The 21441-nt window shown below is 65.9% G+C and overlaps 5 protein-coding genes across 5 annotated transcripts in view; 2 read left to right on the top strand and 3 right to left on the bottom strand.

Annotated features, from left to right (window-relative positions):
- The window catches only part of REEP4 (receptor accessory protein 4), a 37686-nt gene that overhangs the window by 5037 nt on the left and 11208 nt on the right, over positions 1-21441 (bottom strand). The gene's annotated exons all lie outside the window — the stretch shown is intronic.
- Positions 228-3781, bottom strand: LGI3 (leucine rich repeat LGI family member 3). The gene is made up of 8 exons (XM_075074787.1): positions 3389-3781; positions 2532-2603; positions 2360-2431; positions 2169-2240; positions 1993-2064; positions 1685-1854; positions 1450-1614; positions 228-1351 (listed from the first exon to the last, which is right to left on the bottom strand). Exons 1-8 carry the CDS (start codon positions 3595-3597, stop codon positions 534-536), a joined length of 1650 nt encoding a protein of 549 aa, XP_074930888.1. The 5' UTR covers positions 3598-3781; the 3' UTR covers positions 228-533.
- LOC142048070 (surfactant protein C-like) lies at positions 4286-5712 on the top strand. Its single transcript, XM_075074596.1, has 5 exons — positions 4286-4572; positions 4682-4828; positions 4965-5105; positions 5196-5306; positions 5457-5712. Exons 1-5 carry the CDS (start codon positions 4528-4530, stop codon positions 5562-5564), a joined length of 552 nt encoding a protein of 183 aa, XP_074930697.1. The 5' UTR covers positions 4286-4527; the 3' UTR covers positions 5565-5712.
- LOC142048017 (surfactant protein C-like) lies at positions 7676-9750 on the top strand. The gene is made up of 6 exons (XM_075074500.1): positions 7676-7744; positions 8008-8334; positions 8409-8519; positions 8600-8710; positions 8874-8978; positions 9085-9750. The coding sequence occupies exons 1-5, from the start codon at positions 7703-7705 to the stop codon at positions 8967-8969; spliced, it is 687 nt and encodes a 228-aa protein (XP_074930601.1). The 5' UTR covers positions 7676-7702; the 3' UTR covers positions 8970-8978; positions 9085-9750.
- Positions 10218-19580, bottom strand: LOC142048062 (uncharacterized). The gene is made up of 32 exons (XM_075074585.1): positions 19181-19580; positions 18232-18380; positions 17776-18092; positions 17587-17665; positions 17319-17467; positions 17147-17242; positions 16566-16619; positions 16384-16455; positions 16270-16296; positions 15967-16011; positions 15789-15842; positions 15636-15698; positions 15496-15561; positions 15287-15349; positions 15151-15183; positions 14992-15054; positions 14849-14911; positions 14651-14713; positions 14511-14573; positions 14307-14357; positions 14148-14183; positions 13973-14035; positions 13839-13901; positions 13683-13718; positions 13474-13510; positions 12735-13234; positions 12536-12635; positions 11805-12458; positions 11569-11665; positions 11154-11413; positions 10990-11031; positions 10218-10807 (listed from the first exon to the last, which is right to left on the bottom strand). The coding sequence occupies exons 2-32, from the start codon at positions 18305-18307 to the stop codon at positions 10563-10565; spliced, it is 3630 nt and encodes a 1209-aa protein (XP_074930686.1). The 5' UTR covers positions 18308-18380; positions 19181-19580; the 3' UTR covers positions 10218-10562.

Below are 21441 nucleotides of genomic sequence, written 5' to 3' on the forward strand. Positions count from 1 at the left end.
TCCTGCCGGCCTCAAGCATCCCATCCACTTTGGAGCACCCCATCAGCCTGGGAGTACCCCATTTAACCCCAACAGTCTGGCCCTGCCTGTGCACATCCCTGCCTACCACCCCACTCCTGTGTCCCCCAACCTCCCTGCCGCAAGCCGCCAGCCCATTTCCCGAGCGGGCAGAGGCACCCGTGTCCCCCGTATCCCTGCCAGCCCAGCCGGTGCCGCAGAGCAGGGTGTCCCACCCTCCTGCCTGCACCCCACGGGCTGCTGGAGGGGGTGGCACATGGGGAAGCTGGGAGTGCAGGGGGGAAACTGAGGCCCGTGGCACCCCCTGACAGCGGGGCTGCGGGGCTGGGTGCTGCCCTGGGGGCAATTTGAGGAGTGGGTGAATGTGGGGGGCCAGGAGGGCACCGGGCTGTAACCACGGGGCAGAGTCGGCTGCGGGCAGGAAGAAGGGGCTGGCGGGTGCATGCGTGTCCTCGGGCAGGACAAGGCGAGATCCTCATCGGGGCTGTGTGGGCAGCCCGGGCTCTGCCTCCCTGCTAGAGGCTGAGGTCCACCACCACGTGCCGGTAGACCAGCGTATTGGCCTTGAAGCTGGGAGCCAGGAGGAGCTGCACATCGGCAGCCGGCACGTAGCGGAAAGCCCGTGGTGCCTGCACCGACAGCTCCTGAAACTTGACGAATTTCTGCTTCTCCTCTTCCCACAGGTAGATGTGGGTGAAGGAGAAGTCACTGCCCAGGGCCAGGTACTGCCGCTGCTCCACCGAGAAGGGCTGCATCACCATGGAGCCGCGGGACGGCAGCGTCTGGAGCTCAATGAAGCGCTGCCCTTCCCATCGCACCACCTTGGAGTCACCGATGTAGCGGCTGAGGCAGAGGAATTGGTCCCGCTTCACCCTGAAGTGCTTCACCATCTGCACATCCAGCATCTCCCCCACCTCCCCCTGGGGCGTGAATTGCTTCTGTGCCCGGTTCCACTGGTAGATGACGGGGGCTTGGGAGCTGCTGGAGATGATCAGCCGGGGTTTGCCGTCGTTCTCCACGTATTCCACGTCAGTGTCGCGGTGCCAGGCGTGGAGGGCTTGGTGGGAGTAGAAGCCGTTCTGGTTGAGGCGATAGAGGCTGGTGGAGCCCGCCTTGGAGCTGTCGGCGATGACAAAGTACCAGTCGGTGTCGATCTGGAAGGCCTCAATGTCATTGGGCTTGCGGGTCTTCTGGCTGTCGATGTCCTGGATCTTGATGAACTTGTCCACCGCGGTGTCCCAGCGGTAGATGTAGGAGCCGCCGAAAAGCTGAGCCACCACCACGTACAGCTGGTTCTGCGCCACGATGGGCTTGCAGTGCACTGCCGAGTGAGCTGCCAGCAGGACCACGTTACGCTGGGCCCGTGCCCTTCCCAAATCACCCAAACGGGGGGTCCCAACCTGGGAGGGGACCCCAGTCCCGATGCCTTACCGGGGATGCGGTCGAAGTCACGCAGCTTGCGCTCCACGTAGTCCCACTTGAGCACGGCGCAGCTGCTGGCGCCGGGCTGAGCCAGGGCGACGTAGAGGTCGCTGGCGTAGGTGAAGGGCTCAGCCGACACCGACTGGAAGGGCAGGACCTGGTGCACCACGAAGTCTGGGGGAAGAGGCGGCGATGAGGGTCCGGGTGCCCGGGAGTGGGGTGAGGGGTGGCCGTGATCCCTTACCTGTGGTGATGCACTGGAAGTCACCGAGTGCCAGGTCCCGGATCCGCTGGCCCTCGAACTGCCCGGGGCTGCTGCAGAAGATGGCGGGGACTGTGGTGTTGGTGCTCTCCAGCCACTCCACCAGCCACTTGATCTTGCAGTCACAGGCCAGCGTGTTGCCCCGGAGGTCCCTGCCAAGGACGGCACCGAATCACCCCCAGCACCCAGCCCGGAATGAGCAGAGCACCCTGCCTGAACCCCGAGTGCTGGCATGTCACCCTCTCCCCATCCCAGTGTCCCAGGGGTCCCCGGTGCTGTGGCAGCCTTACAGGTCGCTCAGGATGTCCAGTGGCTTGAAGAGGTCCCGGGGCAGCGTCTGTAGGTTGTTGTTGGCCAAGGACCTGAGGAAAAAGAGGGGCCGTGGAGCTGACACAGCCCTGGCCGCAGTGAAGGGGCAAGAGCTGTCCCCCGTGTCCCTGGGGAGCGCAGGACCCCCGGTACTCACAGGTGGGTCAGGGATTTGAGCCCACGGAAAGTGGCCTTCGAGAGCGCCTGGATGTCGTTATTCTCGATGAACCTGGGGTGGGAGGAGATGGTGGCACGGCCGCCCCGAGGGGACTGGACCCTGCGGATACCCCCGCCCTCCCCATGCCCTCCCCTGGGCCATCCCCGTGTCCCTGTCCCCATCCCACGCACAGGTACTGGAGGTGCGAGAGGCCGGCGAAGGCGTTGTCCCCGATCAGCGTGAACTTGTTGGAGTTCAGCAGGCTGCAAAGAGACGGGGGGAGGCGTCAGCACCCACGGTTGGGCAAGATGGGCACGGGGGTGGGGGCACGGGGGTGCCAGGCCGCCGGCACGGGAGACGTACAGGAACTGTAGCGAGGGGATGTGGGCGAAGGCTGCCTCTCGGATCTCCGTGAATGCTGCGTTCACCATCGTCCTGCCGGCAAGACAAAGCTTCAGGGCTATGGGGGAGAGGGGATGGCAGCAGGGGGGCTCTGTCACCCCTGTGCCCATCAGCAGCATCCCTGGTGCATGCCAGCACAGCACCCTGCGGCCCCTGCTCAGCGGGGAGGGGTGCTGGGCAGGGGGCAGCCCCTTGGAGAGCAGCCCCAGCAGCAATCCTGCCTGCTGGGGGTGGCACAGAGGGGACCCACAGCATCCCCTAGGGGCTGGCACCCACCCTCCACATCCCCACGCCCTGCAGCACCCCCTGGCCTGAGTGCACACGCATGCACACATGCATGCACGCGCATGCACGCACACAGCTGCGTGTGCGTGCACACACACGCATCCTTCTCGCACACACTCGCATGCCCGTGGAAGGCTCCGGTGCCCCCAGGGACCATGCATCAGGACCTGCCAGCCGTGTCCCCTTGGGGTTCTGGTCCCCAAGGTCATGGCAGACAGGGAGCACGGCGGGGATGGGCTGCAGCCCTGCTCCATCCGTCACTTGATGGATGGCTGCGTGTGCAAGGAGACCTGCTGCAGGACAGCAGGACACTGGGACCGGTCCCGGGGTGTCCCCAGCCCACTCCTTCCCCCACAAGACCCCCACACTGCCCGTACCTGACACAGCCACGCACTTGCCCCCGATGCAGCACAAAGAAAGAAGCTGTCCCTGACACCCCAGGGCAGCCAGCAGCCCCTGCCTGCCCTGCACCCCGGGGACGTGACCTGCCCCCATCCCTGGCCCCGTCCCCATCCTCCTGCCTGGGTACTCACAGTGAGATGACCTCGGGAGGCAGGTTCCTGGGCACGGCCTTGGAGTCCACGCAGAAAGCTGTGTCCCGGGTGCAGGAGCAGCTCGGCGGGCAAGGGGGTGGCCGGGGGGGCCGCCGACCCCCCGCCGGCAGCCAGAGCAAGGCCAAGGTGAGGAGGAGGAGAGCAGAGAGCTGGCCCTTCAGCATCCTCCTCCCATGCTGCAGCTCCATCGCCCTGGCCTAGCCCTTCTTTCTCCTGTGGAGCCGCTCCCTCTCCTCCTGCTGTGCCCAGGAGCTGCGGCGAAGCCTTTTCCTCTTTCCCTGAGGATTTCAGCGTAGAGGGGAAGCGACGGTGGTGGCGGAGGCTGCCGGCATCCAACCCGCTGCTCTGCAGCGCACCATGCTCCTGTGCTGCGGGAAGGAGGGAGGGAGGGAGGGAGGGATGCAGCTGAGTGACAGCACGAGCATCCATGTGGACGCATGTCCTCACCAGCATGCGGGCGAGCAAACACGGGGCTGCACGCCTGGGGGGCAGCCACTGGGAGCCGGGTGCTCTCGGGGTGCAGCAGGATTGGGGATAGGGGGGTACCCGCAGGAGTTTGCAGGGGTGATGCCACTGTGGCTCTCCCACCCCGTTGCTTCGCCCGGGTGCCCGTGCTGCAGCGCTGCCCGCGCCAGCTCCCTGCCTGGCCTGGCAGCGAGCACTGCTGGGTGGCGGGAGGCACTGGGCACCCGTCCGTCCCGTCCCAGGCACGGCGCTCCCGGCCAACAATGAGCCCAGCCAGCTCCTTCCACACACTGGGGGGGCCGCAGCTGCCCATGCACGGGACTGCAGGGACCAGGGGTGCAGCACCCGCGGGGATGCGTGCTAAGGGTGCTGGGTCCTCGGCCGGAGCCCGGGGCTGGGTGCGGAGGGTGGACACGCTCTGCCTGCCCGCTGTTTGCCTTGGCCCCCCCACGCTGCCGGCCAAATGCTGGGAAAGGGCTCTTGGAGGCTTCACACCCTCTCCTCGGCTCCTCTCCAGGCTCAGCAAACAGAGAACAAGTGGCACCTTGGCAGCCAGGGCAGCCCCAGCCTCCTCCCACCCACCTGGGGCCACTATAAATCCCCCCGGCTCCAGCTGGCAAAGGGACAGGAGACGCTCGGCGAGGGAGGGCGAGATGGACGGCAGCTCCAAAGAGGCGCTGATGGAGGAGGCACCTCCGGTAAGGAGCACCCATCACCTCGCTTGGGGGGCTGGCATAGGGCTGAGCACCGGCTGCCTTCCCCGGCCCCACGCCTGGAGCTCAGCCAGGTGTTCCCCTGTGTCCCCAGAGGTACACGGCCTCTCCCCGCCTGCCCTGCATCCCCCACCAGCTCAAGTGCCTCCTGATCGTGGTGGTGGTGGTGGTCATCCTCGTGGTGGTCATCGTCGCCTTCCTCCTCCTGGGGCTGCACATCACCGAGACACACGCCGAAACGGTGAGGCAGTGCTGGGGAGGGAGCCACGGTGCCACCAGCCTCCGTGACGGGTTTGGGAATGGCACCGGCCACCGGTGCTTTGCAGGGATGGGGTTTAGACCCTGGAAATCTCCCTGACCCCCACTTTGCCTGGCAGGTCTTGCGAATGACCATCCATGGCCTGGATGGCGAAGGGACCCCCCAGCACCTCTCCATGAGCAAGAAGGAAAGGACGGGGATGTTTGCCGTGCGGGATGGTCTCAACGCCTCCGCCATGGTGGTGTACGACTACAGCAAGGTACACGGGTGGCCCCGGGGACGGGGCACGACGGGGTGGGTGGCAGCGGCGGGGATGGGGCTGAGCTGACCCAGGTCTGTCTGCAAACAGCTGCTGGTCAGCTACAGGTCCTGGCGTCACCGCGCCTGCTACATCACCCACATGGACAAGGACAACATCCCAGGGCTGGACACCGTCACCGAGACCTTCCAGCGCCGGCAGGTGAGCGGGGGGGGTCAGCCCAGCCCAGACCCTGCGTCCTGGGCAGCTGGGGCAAAGTGCGGGACTGCTGGGCTTGTGGCAAGCGTCTGCTGGAGGGGAGGCTACTGGTGGCCAAGGATGGCAGCCCCCTCCCCGTTCTCTCTCCTGCAGGCTGAGATGAAGGAGGCCAGGGATAACACTGTGCCCCTGGCCGACCGCTCCATCCTGGGCACCACCGTTAACATCCTCTGCAGCACCGTCCCTGTCTACTGGGCGTAACGTGGGCTGGGGTCATCACCCAGGGGGACGGGACAGCGAGATGGGGATGCCACTGTCCCCATGCTGCCCGCGTTGCCTTCCAGGCGGGATGCCAGCAGGACAGTGCCAGGGCATCTCTCCTCCTCCACAGCTCCATCGTGCATGCGGCCCAGGGGCAGCCGCCCCGCTGTCGGGGTGCTCTGTCCGCAGCTGCTTGGCACCGCAGCTTTCCCACAGCACTTGCAATAAAGAAGTGGGATTTGCTTTGGGATTCGTGCTTCTGTCTGCAAAGTAAAGCCTGTGTGCCTGCCTCAGAGTGCGGCTCTCGTCTTCCTGGGGTGCCGGGGAGAGGCAGCACTGTACCCCAGGGATGTCTCCCTGCGGGGTCCAGCATCTTTTGTAGATGCATCTTTCGTGTCGGTGTGCTCAGTCCAGCCCTGGGCAAGGAGCACGGGAGGGCTCAGACCCCCCTTCCCCCAGGCAGCGGCACGCACCCCCACATTGCACACCATGCTCCAAGCTCATGGGCAGTGTCCCCACCTGAGCCCTCCCAGTTTGCAGGCAGGGAGGATGAGATGGCGCAGGCATCCTCTGTACCTCCAGCTCATGGGCACGGGCAGTGCACCCAGAGAGCCCCAGCACCTCTGCGGGGCCAGAGACACCCCTCCGGGACAGGTCCCCATCCTTGTCCCCTCCATGTGCAGATGGGGGCAGAGGGACTGTGCCACATCCCTGGTGAGACCCAAGCCCTGGGCTGAGCAGGGCATCCGCAGACACCATGATCCGCTTACTCCAGCTCCTCTCCATCCCCCATCCGCTCCCCATCCCCAGCAGCTGGAGCTCCTCTGTCCCAAAGCAGCTGGGAACACCCCTGGGGGGCACCTCCAAGCACTGCACCAGGGAATTGGGGATCAGTGGGGCAGGGAGGGAGAAAAGAGACCCTGGGAGGACCTGAGCCAGCCCCCCCCAGGAGCACAGTGGTGCTTGGCAGCGTGATTTAACCTTTCAACAGGCCCTAACTCGGGGTTCTCCCCATAGCCACTGCCATGGGCAGCGAGGAGGGTCGCAACTCCCGGGGGCTGACGCTTTGCTGGGAACAGGAGGGAAGCTGCACGTTGCCATGTGTTGACACGGGGCCAGCAGCTCTGCTTCCCGAAATGTCCTGACCCTGCGTTACCCTGGCGAGGACCCAGGTCGAGAAGGGTGCACGCAGCTGAGGAAAGCGATAAGGGCTCCCATGGCCTCTCCTGCACATGGTATCAGAGAGCAAACAGTCAGGAGCCACTCGAGGGTCTCCCGTGCTCCTTAACACGCTAGGACAGGAGGCAGTGTGCAACACGGGGTGCACACCCTCGCCCTACACCCAGCTGCAAGAGTCTGGGGCCCCAGGGGCACAAGGAGGTGTCCCAGGGGTGGCTGGAGAGGTCCTAGCCTGGGCCAAACTGCAGGAGAGGCTCATGTCCAGCCAAGACCAAGGCCTAGCAGTGCCACCCTGCCCTGCTGATTGCACCACGCCAAGGCTGGGACCCCTCTCACCCTGAGCAAATCCTCACCAAAGGCAGCCCCGAAAGCCCCAGCACCGGCAACATGAGCCCCCGCGGCGCCCGAGCATCCTCAGGACCGAGGCTGCAAAGCGCCCAGCTTGGCCGTGGTCCGGGGACGCGTCCCCACCCTGTGGTGACCCCGGTCCTGCCCCAGCCTTGCAGTTTGAGGGAAAGCTTTGATGTCCCGTTTGCACTTTGCCCACCTCGAGCAGCTCCAGGTGCCCGAGCTGGCAAAGGGACACGGGCACCAAGCCACGTCTCGCCTTGGCTGCGGCCAGTGCCGGATGCTCCACCCTGGAGGGCAGCTCTAACCCACGCAGGAGGGTTTGCTTTGGCCCTGACACCTCGCTCCTGGGCAGCAGAGAGGCCCCCATGTTCGGGGACAAGTGCCCTCAGAGCTCCTTGACCAGCGGGTTCCCAGGGGAATCCAGCCCTGGGGAAGGCAGTCAGCAAACACAAGTGAAGTGGGTTGCACGCCAGAGCCCGATTGCACACCAGGGCCACGAATCTGTTCACAGGGGCCGCCCTGTTCCCCACCCCAGTGCCCCAGTATAAAGCCTTCTGCCCTGGCTGCTGTGGGACAGCCCAGGCTGGGAGGAGGAGGAGGAGGCAGCCATGGAGAGCAGCATGAAGCAGGTGGTGGTTGAAGAGCTGCTGGTGAGTCCCTGCGACCCACGGTGGGGTGGCACGGTCACACTGAGGGTGTCCCTGCACCCAGCAGAGATGCTTTGCACGGGGTTTATCCTGGCGAGGCACCGGTGCACGTGTGATGGAGTAAGAGCCTGTGGGATGCTGCATCCCCAGAGCTCAGGGGAAGCAGGATGGGAGCTGCTCCCAAGCCCACCCCCAGCCCACCTGCATCCCCCAGGTCCCATCTCCTTCCCACTCACCCCAGTTCTCCGCCTTTCCCATGCCTGCAGGACCCGGAGAAGGGCTGCTGCCCCCGGGGATGCTGCAAGCCAGGCTGCTGCTGCTGGCCCTGCACCGTTTGCTGTACCAAATGCGCCCGGTGCTGTATGCCCCGGTGCTGCAAATGCCCCAGCTGCTCCGGCTGCCCCGGCTGTTCCTGCCTCAAGCGATCCTTGTGCTTCGTGCCCCGCCTGCTCTGCTACCTGCCCCGCAAGCTCCTCAGCTGCCACCACCTCAAGTGCCTCCTCATCGTGGTGGTGGTGGTGGTCCTGCTGGTGGTCATCATCGCCGGCGCCCTGCTGATGTGGCTGCGTGCGGACCAGTGGCACGCCGATGCTGTAAGTAGGGACCCCCAACACCCCCGGGGAGCGGCTGCCGCAGGCGGTCAGCTCCCCCCCCTCGCATCCCCCAGGTCCTGCAGATGGGGCTGTGGAGAGGATCGGCCTTGGAAGAGGATGTGGCCACTTTCTACCTGGATGGCGGGGATGAAAACCCGGCCACCATCATCTATGACTACAAGAACGTAAGCAGGGAGCCCTGCACAGGTGGGGGAACAGGGAAGGGGTGATGGGACTGAGCTGATGCGGGTCTGTCTGCAAACAGCTGCTGGTGAGCTACAGATCCCAGCTCCACCGCGCCTGCTACATTACCCACATGGACAAGGACAACATCCCAGGGCTGGACACCATCGCTGAGACCTTCCAGCGCCGGCAGGTGAGCCCCAGCCACCCCACTCAGCACTGGCTGGGGCAGGATGAGGCGTGGGGGGAACGTGGTAATGCCCGGGGCACGGTGGCTCATGCAGCCCCCCCGATGAAGAAATGGGGTGCAGCATCGTGCCACTGCTGCCTCGTTTTTCTTTCTGTCTTCTCACCAGGCTGAGAAGAGGCTCGCCATGCCCCTGGCTGATCGTTCCCTCCTGGGCACCACGGCGAGCATCCTCTGCAGCGTCATCCCCATCTACTGGGCTTAGCCTTGCTGGGTGAGTGCAAAGGGTCCCGCTGCCCACAGGGGTGGGCAGGGGGCTGGCGGGGAGGGCTGGGGGACGCCCACCCACCCAGCAGCACCCTCACAGGTTTGCCTTGCAGCATCCCCGACGGACACAACATCGCCACAGCCCGTCTGTCCCTCTGGGAGCATCACCAACACCTCCGCGTCGCCCCCCACCAGCAGCCCCTGGTCCACCCCAATTTCAGGAGGTGCTGGGGCCCACACGATGCCCTGGGGCTGAGCTGGAGGTTGTGGGGTCACAGGGTTGACACCGGAGGGGTATGGGGGGCTCCGCTTCACCGTGCGGTGCCGCATCCCTGCTGCAAACACGGTGCTGGGGGGCTGGAGGCGGTGGGTGGGTGTCTGCTTGGGCGAGCGCCGCGCTGTGCCAGGGGACAGCTGGTTTGTCACTTAAGTCTTCTCAGCTTCGCCAAACCCAAGTGCAAAAATGAGCTTAAAAAAACATGACATTTAAAGAAACAAAATTCTCCGTTCCAGTTCTTCACTCCCTGCTTGCCCAGCTGCCGGCAGCTCCCAGCTTCCTTTGCCTTAAAAATTCATTTATGGGCTCTGATCGGCATTTAGGTGAATTTCTGCTGCAGCCACAGTCTGGGGGTTCATGGGAGGCACCCCCCATCAAGCATCGCTCAGCACTGGGGCACGGGACCGACCTGAGCTGCCCCCTGCTCCTGCCAGAGCCAAGGCTGTCCTGAAAAATGTGTCTGTCCTCTCCCACTCTGCAGAACTGAATAAAGGATAAGGGGAAGAATCAGGTCTCGGAGCTATTCCTGGCCACAGCCTGTATTGAAGGCAGCCAAGGCCACCGGCCGCTGCCCAAGGACTGGGTTTATTGGTGCCGGGATGCTGGTGTTATTAGGATTGGGTGTTATCAGGACCGGGATGCTGGCCTGGGGCCAAGCATCCAGGGCAGAGGGGGGGAGCATGGAGCAGCACAGCCGCAGCCCCCTCCCGGGACAGGAGCCCGCCAGCAGTGCAGCTGCCTCCCACCGGCGCCGCAGCTGACCCGGGGTGGGGGCCACAAGCACCCCACCACCCCCACGCCTGGATCTGGCCCCCTCTCCCTGCTCCTGACAGCCAGGGAAGATGCTCCCCGCAGGGAGAGCACAGCTGCGGCTGGCCACGATGTGGGGCACCCATCCAGGGCCTCCTGCGGCTCCAGAGCGCCCGCCCCCAAACCCTCACCCTTCCCCAGCCCAGCTGCACCAGCAAGCATGAAACATCGTGCAGTTTTTATTTTAAAGGCTCCCAGGCTGACCAGCCTGCCCTGGGTTCCTGCGTCCTCCTGGCGCAGCGGATGGCAGGAGGTGTGCGGAGTTTTGCAAGGGCTCAGCACCCCCGCCACCGGCTCAACCTCCTCACCCCATGATGGAGCAGCTGAAGATGAGCTGTCAGAAACTTGGCAGGACCCCAAGGTCCTTGTGCAATAATTCAAGTGTCCTTGTTTCTCGAGCCTGCGCAGGCGGGGGCAGGCGAGGTTTGCAGAGGGCGAGCGCCGTGCCTCCGGGTGCTGCATCCCAGGGGACCAGGGGCACCCTGGACCCCATCTGGAGGGGTGTCAGCCCTGGCAGCCGGGTGCAAGGGTGCAGGCGGAGGCGTTGGCAGGGCTGAGGGCCGGGGGGCTCACCCTGCCCGGGGGCAGGCAGGCTGCTTCGCACTGCTCCCGGCTCTCGAAGCGGTTGCGGTTGCCGCCGCAGCCCCCGTACCAGAAAAGCGAGCAGCGGCCGGACTGGCGGCCCTCGAAGAACCACTTAGGTGAGAATGAGTGGCAGGGCCCTGCGTCCTGTGCCTCCAGGCAGGCGGCTGCAAGGTGGGCAGCACGCTTGCAGCACAGCCAGGGCGCGTGGCATGGTTGCATGCCGGGAAATGCACCCCATGACCCAGCCGGTACATGAGCTGGCAGCCCTGCCTGCCTCCCTGCCTGCTCTCTGCTCACGAGTCACCCCCTCTAAAAACACAGCCCCCCCCCTTCACATGCTCCTCACCCTGTGTCATGTTGTTCTCGCCCACGCTGGCTCCGTCAGGACCTGCCCGGGATGGTCACAGCATCAGCCAAGCAGCAGCGTTGAAATCTCAGCCGTGCCTCCTGCCCGGGCTGGGGGTACCCCACCACCCCCCGGTCCCCGGAGGGATGCCCACCCTCACCTACCCGAGTCCACGCAGGCGCGGATGCAGTCCCGCTCGCTGCCGAAGCGGTTGGCGTTGCCCCCGCAGCCCCCGTACCAGAAGCGCTCGCAGGATCCCGTCTCCCACCGGTGGTACCACATCACGGAGAAGCTGGCGCAGGCGCTGCCGGGGTCCTTGTCCAGGGCGCAGGGTCCGGGAATGGCCGCAGCTCTCCGACCCTTGCCGGGGCCAGAAGGTGCTGTGGGCATCCTGGTGGGGGACACGGCTGGGACCTTGGGGGTCCTGGGAGGGGAAATCAGAGCAAACCCCCCAGTACATGCTGGGGGGGTGGAGGACCCCTTCCTCAGGAAGAAGCGCAACCCCCCAGACCCCCAACTCATGTCGCAGGGGACTGAGGGATGCACATGCAGGGGACGGCCCCGGTGCCGCTCACTCACTGCGCGGGGGTCCTCAGGCGGGGCTTGCTGGTCCTGGCACCGGTGGGGGGCAGCTCCCAGGGGCACCCGAGGGTGCTGGGGCGCTGGCTGCTCTCCACTGCAGAGCAGAAGTGATAGGGGAGGTGTGACAGAGGTGCCAGTAAGGAGGTTTTGGGGGCCAAAGCTGCCTACCCCTGGAGAAGCCAGGGATGGGACATGGAGATGCTCCAGCCCAAGGCGTCCCCACCACCACTCACCCCTCAGCCTCCTGAGGAAGCCCATCACCGTCCTCTCCGCGTACCCCATCTCGGGTGGGTGGACCGAGCCCAGGCGCAGGGAGTGGTACCTCCACGCCGGCAGTGCCTCGGGCGATGCTGCCTCTGGCTGCTCCGTCCCAGCTCGCCCCAGGGAGAGCACCAAGACCCCGAAATCCTCGCACGAGGCGAAAGGGACCAGAGCCTGCCGCGCCTCCCTGTCCCACAGCACCGCAGCCCCCGTCCCCACCACGAAGAGGATGCGGAGCCGGCCACCGGCGCTCTGCGGGAAGGCGTGCCGGAGGGTCCACGCCACCGTGCCGCCGAGGGATGCCGCGGCTGCCCTGGGCACCAGCGCGAGGCGGAGGCGCTCCTGGAGCTGCTCCCTGGAGCCGGACAGCCCAAAGGGCACCTCGGCCAAACCCTGCCCGGGGGTGGAGGGGCCGGTCAGCACCAAGGCAACGCGGGTGCCGCGCTGCACCGGATCCAGCTCCGCAAGCTGCAGGTGCCCCAGGAGGCAGTAGAAGAGCTCTCCGACAGCCTCCAGCCTCTCCGCCGGCATCCCTGGGGCTGCGTTGTCCACCACCAAAGCCAAGTCCACGTCCACGGGGTCAGGGGATAGCACGGCTGCGGTGCAGCCCTCAGGGTTGCAGAGGTCTGGGGATGGGAGGGATGGAGGCTGAGCCTCGGAGCCAGCTGTCACCCATCCCTGGTGCCGCCCCGGGGCTGCCTACCGAAGCAGAGGACGCAGGGCAGCACCACATCCCGCAGCACCGCCGCATCCCCGGCCGGCTCCTCCGCGGAGAGCTGGACCACTCGGAAGAGGCTGTTGACCTTGGGGGCGGGGGGTGGTCAGGCAGAGCTGGAGCAGGGGGTGAGGGCTGGGGGGAATCAAGGATGAGGGGGAGCAGCTACCAGCCCCCGGGGGCTCACCTGGAAAGCCTGCACCACCTTGGGCAGCGGGCTGAAGGTGAGCACCGCCGGCACGATGCCCAGGGCTTCGTACTGCAGGGCTGTCTCCCCGATGCCCTCCAGGTCCTGGCTCTGGCCGCTGGTGATGAAGATGACCACCTTCCTGCCCAGGGTGGCCGGCCGGACTCTCTTGAGCACATGGTGCCCCACGAAGCGCATGGCGGCGGCCAGGCGGCCACGCCGGGAGGATCGGGTGGGCGAGAGGCGGCGGAGGAGCCCCAGCAGTGCGGCCCCACTCCCCACCTCCCCGGCACGCAGCAGGTAGGTGGGGGTGGCCGCGTAGGCCAGCACAGCCACCCGAGCCCCTGCCGGGCAGCCCAGCGGGGAGACCTGCAGGTCTTGTAACATCAGGGTCAGCAGCTCCTTCATGCGGGAGAAGAGAGCTGGTGGCACCGTGGAGGAGGTTTCCAGCACCAGAACCAGCTCGGTTGGGAAAAGCGGGCAGGAGGGCGAGGTGGTGACTGCGAGGGGACGGCGGCACCTCAGGGGCTGCGGGAAAAGCCTCCCTCGTGACACCCCATGCTCATGGTACCCGTGCCCACCCATCCACTGCTGCATCTCTCTGGGCATCCTCCGGGCATGCACCCACAGGCTGTGCCTCCGCCATCCAGCCATCCCTCCGCCCCCTCTGCCAGTGTCCCCCCACTGAGCCGGTCCCCGTCCCCTCCCTGCCACCCCCGCCGCTCTCCCAGGCTCTCACCGCAGCTCCGGCGGATGAAAGCCCTGAGCTCGCAAGGCTGGAGGGATGCACGAAGCAGTGTCAGTCCCAGCTCTCCTGCCCAGCTCTTCCCAGCAAACCCAGCAAGGCCTGCTAGGGCCAGGCAGCCACCGAGATCTTCGCAGTCCCCTGAGGACACCCCTCGAGGCTGGACCCCCATCCCCAGCCAGCCCTACACCAGCATCCCGTACCGTGGATGGGGGAATGCCTGGCGAGCCCTTTGGGCCCTGGAGCAGCCGGAGAGGAGAGAAATTAAGAGGAAATATGAACAAGGAACACATCCCCGAGCACTGGGGCTGGTTGCAGGCAAAAATGTGGCAGGAGAAAGGGAATTTGCAGGGACTCACCATCTCTCCCGGAGGTCCCGTGCTGCCGCGGCCGCCTGCTTCTCCTCTGCTCCCGGGGTGGCCCTGGAAAACCCGGGGAGTTGAACGGGTGGGCACGGCAGAGGGGAGTGGGGAGGGGGCTGCGCCGTACTCACCCTGCGCCCGGGCAGCCCTCGCACGCCCTTGTCCCCCGGGGATCCTCTCTCACCCCCATCACCCTGGGGGGGACACTCAGAGGAAGCCAACCCTGCCCTTCCCAACACCCCACAGCCTGGACAGGCGGACCCCAGAGAGGTCCCCATGTCACCTCCCGGACCCCCACCCACTTACCTGAGTGCCGGGGTATCCCGGTAGGCCCCGAGCACCCTGGGGGAAGCAGGACACTTGAGTGGGGCTGGGTGGGACCCCCCAGCAGACCCACAGGCAGGGACAGAGCTCTGCCCCATGCTCATCCCACCCGCCTCCACCCCTGCTCCGTGCTGCCGGTACCTTGGCACCCTTCCTCCCTGGAGCACCTCTCTGGTCACACCCGTTCTCGCCCTGGGAGGGGAGAAAAATCCCAAAAGCAGATTATTGTAGGACCTACACAAACAACCCTCTTCCCAAAGCTTCCTTGGCCATGGCTTTTCCGTGCCTCCTTCAGCTGCAGAGCCCCCGGGGAGGATGCCACATCCCCGAGAGGCACAGCCTTACCAAGGCACCTTTGGGCCCCCGTGGTCCCACACTTCCCCTCTTGCCCTCGGCTCCTGCCTGCCCCTGGAAGAGAAAGTGGGGCTGCAGGCTGGGGGTGCACGGGGGGAGGCTGCAAAACACCATGTTGCGGTATCGCTCACCTTCTCCCCTTTGGGGCCGGCTGGGCCGGCTGCTCCCTGGGAGCCCTCGGCTCCGGGCAGACCCTGAGCGAAAGGCAAAGTTGGATCAAGGATGCCAAAGAGCACCCGTGGGGTGGGCACCCACCGGCACGGCCAGCGGCTGGGGTGGCCGTCCCAAGCACCCACCAGGGACCCCAGCACAAGGAGGGGGGAGGGCACCTGAAGTCCTCTGCTCCCTGGGCGGCCGGTGGCACCCTTCAACCCCCGCAACCCTGGAAGCCCCTGCAAAGGGAGAGCGGAGCAGGCAGCAGGGATGCCCACCCCGGGGGTCTCAGGGTTGGCAGGGGTTTCCCTGGCCTCACCTGGGCACCTCCATAGCCCTTCTGGCCCCCGGGGCCGGGGCTGCCGCGGTTCCCCTTCTTGCCCTGCGAAGACACGGGATGGTTCAGGCTCCACTGGGGAGATGTGCTCGACCCCCAGAGCAAACGGACCCCCGTGTCCTCGGGCGCTGCCAGCCCTACCTGCACCCCCTGCTGCCCTTTCTGGCACGAGGTCTGCGGAGAGAAGCGCCGTCAGCGGCCGCGTGCCCAGCACGGGGACACATGGCACAGGGACACCTGGTGCGGACCCTGGTGCCCCCATGCTCGTGTCACCTACCGGGTGAGCGGGGGGACCTGGGGGTCCCACTGGCCCCGGGGGACCATCCTGGCCTGGATCTCCCTGAAAATCATGGATATTGAGAGGGAAGCAGAGCTCCTGGCTGTCCTCCCCGCACATCTCACCCCCAAAACGGTCCTGCCAACTGGCTGCTCCGCTGCTGCCACCCGGCATCCCCAAGCACTGTTTTGGCCCCTGCCAGCCCTTACCTGGGGACCCCCATCTCCTCTCCACCCTGGGACACCGGGCTCAGGGCTTCTCCTCCCGGGTGGCCCCTAGGGAGCAGAGAGGGGGCTCAGCAAACCCCCCAGCTCCCTGTCGAGTCCCAGGGCTGTGAGCCCATACTTACCACCTCTCCGCGAGGGCCTGGGGGCCCCTTCTCACCCCGGGCACCCCTGGAGCCTTTCTGCCCCTAGGTGAAGGCAGGAGGAAGGGATTTAGCAGCTGGGCGGCAGGTGAAGGAGGCAGCAATTCGCCGAGGCTCAGCCATGCAGCACCGCACCTGCCTCCCCTGGGACCCCTTCTCTCCAGGACAGCCGGGGGTCCCCACTTCACCCTGGGGGGAGAAAGGAATCTGTTCCCATGCCCGTGCCCGTGCCCGTGCCCGCTCGGGCAGCTGTGCCAGGGTGGAGGGATGGTTGCCCCGGCTGGCTGTTACAATGCTCTGCTGCACAGCTCACCTGCTCCCCATCCACGCCGTCATAGCCAGCATCTCCAGGAGGTCCCTGAACGTTGGTGACATGGTCTGATGCCAGGTTACACACCACAGGGTGGAATAGCCAGGTCCCAGCTTTGCCCCGTTTCCCCCAGCACCCCAGGCCATCCTACCCCTCCATCCCTCATGACCATCTCCCATTCCCCTCCCCAATCCCTCTCTTCCCAGCCCATCCCTGAGGTCTCCCTGCCACTGCCAGCTGTCCATGGCCTTGGCCACCATCGGTGCCCTCAGAAGCCACAGGATAAACCACGAGGCAGGGACATACCTGCTCCCCAGGGTGACCCACGAAGCCCTGCAAAGAGACAGAGGAGAGCAGCTGGGGAGTGGTGGGCACCCCTGCTGCGGGATGGAGACGCGCCAGGCTGGGACGGCCTCTCACCTTTGGTCCACACTGTCCGGGGCATCCCTGTATCCCTCGGCTGCCATAGGGACCTCGCAGTCCCTGCTCCCCCTGCGCTCAGGAGGGGACAGGAGGCCATCGGTGGCAATGTGGTGACAGGGCTACCCTCACCCCCCCAGGGCCACCCTCTTCCACCCCCAGGGGTCCCACAGCCAACTCACACTGTGCCCGTGCTCGCCCTCGTCTCCAGCGCGCCCCTTGCTGCCTGTCACCCCCTAAAACAGAGAGACCCTAGGAGAGGCAGCTGTGACCCCCCAGCCCGGTGGTGGACCCTGGGCTGGGAGCCAGCACAGCTGGGCTCCCTTCCCGGCTGGGGGAGGAAGGGCTTGAGCTGAGCTGAGCTTCCAGGGCTCCTCTTGGCCCTGGGAAAGGGATCCAGGGCTACGCATGCAGCGCAGGGGTGCACTTCTGCTGGGGGAGTGTGGTAAGACCCCCCCACCCACCCCTTGGGCCTCGGTTTCCCCCTGCTTTGCTCCACGCTTCAGCACCGTGGTAGCAGCATCAAGGCAGGCACAGCCCCAGCATCAAGGTTTGCTCTGGGAGCCCAGCTGGGTGATGCAGAGCCCACGCATCCGTCCCAGCAGAGAGGGATGGGAAGGATGGGACAGCTCTCCTGCAGGCATGGTGGGGGGCCTGGGGAAACATCCCCTCTGGTGGCAAAGGGAAAGGTCTAAGCCCTGCTCCGGGCTGTCGGCAGGGCTGGGCATTCCTCCCGCACCCCCCCACTCCCCCAGCCCATTACCTTGTGTCCCCGGGGGCCGCTGGGGCCTCGCGGACCGGGCAGCCCCACGCACGTGCAGGGACACATCTGGCAGCACGTCCGCTCTGCCAGGGCCAGCTGCGGGGAGAGGGTGCCATCCCCACTCAGAGCCCGCGGGGACCCCGACACCCACCCCACCGCCGCTCCTCCTCACCAGCTCCTGTGCCACATGCCCGCCAGCCTCCGGCATGTCCACGGCGAGCTGCTGCCCGCTCCCCAGCTGCCGCCCAAACTCCAGCTGCTGCAGGTCCCCCAGCCCCGTGGCGTTGTTCACCACCACCGTCACCAGCATGTCAGCCTGGTCTGGAGGGGACGGGGTGCCGCAGAGCATCACGCCTCACTGGGTTGCCCCTGGCCCCCACCAGCTTTACCCACTTACAGGGGTCACCCCACCAAGCCCCACGCAGCCATTGCTACCCCACCTTGCAGCCAAGCTGATACTGCCTCCTCCTTCATCTTCCCTGCATCATCATCCAGCCCATCCGTGAACACCAGCAGCACCTGGGTGAGGAGTGGGGGGCCGGTGCTTTGCAGCATCTCCCAGCAGCGGGAGCGCCCGGCATCCCCCAGACTCTCGGGGAGCAATGGGCATGGCCGTGCCGGTGCCGTACCTTGGCATCAGCTGCCTGCCGTGCCAGGGTGCCGAGGAAAGTCTGCAAGGCGGGCTGGTTGAAGTAGGAGCGCTGGAAGGTGTGCGCCCGCGCCAGACGCTGCAGCACATCCACCCAGGGCTCCCGCAGCTGGTCCTGGAAAAGGGTGTCCCCCTCCCGCTGCGTGCTCTGCAGGCTGATGCTCAGGCCAAGCAGGCTGCAGGTGAGGTGGTCCAGCGCGGCCAGGTCCCGCAACACCTGCTCCAGGTAGGGCTGCAGGTTGGACTGCTGGTAGTCGGTGACATCCAGGGCTACCAGCACGTGGAGGGTACACAGTCCTGCGGGGCAGAGCATGGACACCCAGGTGGGCTAGGTGGGATCCTTGCTGCGCGGGCTGGAGCGTGACATCCCCTACAGGGACATGCGCACCCCACAATGGGACACCTCCCCACCACGGCCATGCACATCCTCACTCACCCTCCTCCCGGCTCCCGACTCCTGCGGCTGCGAGGACGAGCAGAGCCACGGGGAAGCAGACCCCCCGTGGCCCCATGGCCCCGGCGTGGCACGGCGTGGCAGGACACCGTGGTCACCGTCGGGAAACCGGCTTCTCCCGTACCCGGCGGCTGCAAGGCGTGAACACAAGGCTGCGGCCAGGCAGCAACTGGCAGAGGCGAGAGCAAAGCACCTGCCTCGGGGAGGCGGCGGGCCCAGAGCTGCCTTCAGCTCTCCATCCATCACTGCTGACAGGTCATCCATGGAGCACAGCCCAGCCCGGGGCCACTGTGGCTGTCGGAGCAGCGCCAGCGCTGGCCTCACCCTGCCCGCCTGCTTGACCGCTTGCAGACAGTGCTGGACGCATTTTGCTCCCCGGGGCTGCAAGCACTGGTTCGTGGTGAACTGTGGGATGGCTGGGGAGTGCGCGGGGGTAATGCAGGGCAGGGCACGGGGGTGTCAAGCTCCTGATGGAGGTGATCCACTCCCTGCGGGGCTTTGGGACAGGCTTTGCACTGCTAGGACACCCATGCAGCCCGCTGCCCCCCAGATCGGCCTTTGGGGCTGTGCCTCGGGCAGCGCACTGTGGAGATGCAGCTTTTCCAAGGGTTTTCAGGATGCCTTTTGGAGCTGGCATGGCAACCGTCCCTCCGCTGCTCCGCAGGCAGGGAGCGGAGGCCTGGACGATGCACCAGGAGCCCTGCCTGCCCGTCCTGCCGCACCGGGTGACCTGCCTGCTTTGCTGGTGAGCGGGACACAACCCGTCCCATGGCCCGGCCACGCAGCCGGAGCAAGAGGGGAGAAGGTGTCTGGAGCCCAGACCCCGTTGGGAATTAGCAAAGTGAGGGACCAAAGACAGCGGTTGGAGCCGAACCTGTGGCATCGCCACAACCCCGCGGCGACTGCTTGGGGACGGAGGAAACCCCCTTACCTCTCCTGCGCCTTCGCCGGTGCGGGGATACGCGGTGCGCAGCGCCGGACGGTGCAGCTGAGCGCGGGCTGCAGGAGCTGGCCGCCTGCGTGGGAGGATGTGCGTTCGGGGGGTTATTTATTCCAGGGCTCGAGAAAACATCATATGTCCAACACGTCAGGGGGAGCTGCCTTGTAGCCAGGGAAGAGGCTCCCAGGCTCCGTGGGGCTGGCCCTGCCGCAACAGGCAGCTGCCCGCTGTGGGGCACAAGCCGTGGCACCCCATGGGTGCCCACCACCTCCTGCGAAGGTGCAAGGAGCTCACGGGGCAGGCGACCATCGATGTTCAATGGAGATTTTGATGCTTGGAAAACCACATCTGCAAGGGAGCCAGGTCCCAGGGAGCGAACGCCAGCGTGGGAAAGCCAGGCTGGTGTGGAGGAAGGTGGAGGAAAAACCTCCACTGAGGGAGCCCTGGGTCCCCGGAGCACTCCGTGAGAAAGGGGCGATATCAGGGTGGAAACCAGCGGCCAGATCCTGACATAATGGATTTACATCATCCGGGGACTCAGCCCTCAAACATCCTTCCCAGCAGAGGGATGGAAAAAGAAAGTATTGCAAAGCCCAGCTTGTTTTTCACGGGGGATCTGTTTGTTTTCTTGGGAGACCAGCTAGGGTTTGGAGATGAATTAGGCAGTTGCTCCCCACGTTCCCATCCCCGGGCTGCATCGTGCAATGTGTGGGCTGGGGGTGGCGTGGGGAAGCAGAGTGAGACCAGTTTTCAGGAGTTTATTTATTTGCTTGAAGGGGAAAGGTTTACTGGATGGAGGTTTTGCAATGCCGGGCTAAGTAGCAAAACACAGCCCGAAATGATCTGCTGTTGGGGGAGGACAAAAACAGCTTGAGATAAGGCATGAAGGAGGTTTCCCCACGATCTGCTGTGCCTGGTGGAAACGAGTCAGGCCCTGAACGCGGGAGGTCCCTGAAAGCAAAAGGGAAAGAGGATTTGGGGGGGTCAGTGGGCAGGGGAGGGAGGGGAGCCTGGATGCCTGTGTGCATTCAGCGTGTCCCCGAGGCAGTAATTGTATGCAGTAACACTGAACACTTTAAAAACTTAAAAAATAATGCAAGTTATGAGAATATTGTAAGCAAGACGACAGGGCTGTGTTTGTCTCGGAGCAGCAAGAGCAGGCTACGCCGCACGGGACGATGAGCCAGGAGCCGGAGGGGGCCCCGCTCCACTCCTCATCCCTCCTGCGGCACTTCCCAGGCTGGGGCTGGGACGTGCAGGAGGGACACTGCAAGGGGACAAGGGACACGCGTGGGCACAGGCAGGGGGGCAAGGGAGAAGAACCACCCCCTCTATATGGGCAAAGCAAGGCTGAACTCGGAGCTCTGTCTAGTGGCGAGCGGGTGGCTGGATCCCACTTCCCAGCCCGGGCTGGGGGCACCCACACCTGGGGGGGGGGGACAGCCACCCCAACCCCTCACCAGCACCCCAGGGTGAGGTGGGAGGTGCCGGAGGGCAGCGAGCGGGGTGGCGTCCCTCTGAGCGCCGTGGGCCACCCCCTGCCCTGTGCCCATCGCCTCCCTGTCATGGCCCCCCACCCACCCCAGGGTGCCCGGGTGGCCAGGCATGGCCCGCTGCTGAGCTGGGTGGCCCGTGGGGACCTCGGTGTGACGGGCTCTGCTGAAGTGGCAGAGCTTTGACGGCAGGTGTCACTCACAGACCTCGGCACACACGTGTGCACACGCGTGCACACATGCTTGCACACGCGGCCACGCGGCCCAGCCAGGGCTGCCGGCTGCCTCTTCCCTGCCTCGCTCTCTGGGCACCCTCCGGCCACCCTGGGGTGCTCACCCCGCACCAGGGATGCTTGCCTGCTCTCCTTGGGGTGCTCGCCCAGCTCCAGGGGTGCTCGCCCCGCTCCAGGGATGCTTGCCTGCTCTCCTTGGGGTGCTCACCCCGCTCCAGGGGTGCTCACCTGCCCTCCTTGGGGTGCTTGCCCAGCTCCAGGGGTGCTCGCCCCGCTCCAGGGATGCTTGCCTGCTCTCCTTGGGGTGCTCACCCCGCTCCAGGGGTGCTCACCTGCCCTCCTTGGGGTGCTTGCCCAGCTCCAGGGGTGCTCACCCCGCTCCGGGGTTGCTTGCCTGCTCTCCTTGGGGTGCTCACCCCGCTCCTTGGGGTGCTCACCTGCCTGCCCTGGGGTGCTCGCCCAGCTCCAGGGGTACTCACCCCGCTCTGGGGTTGCTTGCCTGCTCTCCTTGGGGTGCTCGCCCAGC

This window comes from Phalacrocorax aristotelis, chromosome 24 (assembly GCF_949628215.1).
Source record: "Phalacrocorax aristotelis chromosome 24, bGulAri2.1, whole genome shotgun sequence".
Taxonomy (NCBI): Eukaryota; Metazoa; Chordata; class Aves; order Suliformes; family Phalacrocoracidae; genus Phalacrocorax; species Phalacrocorax aristotelis.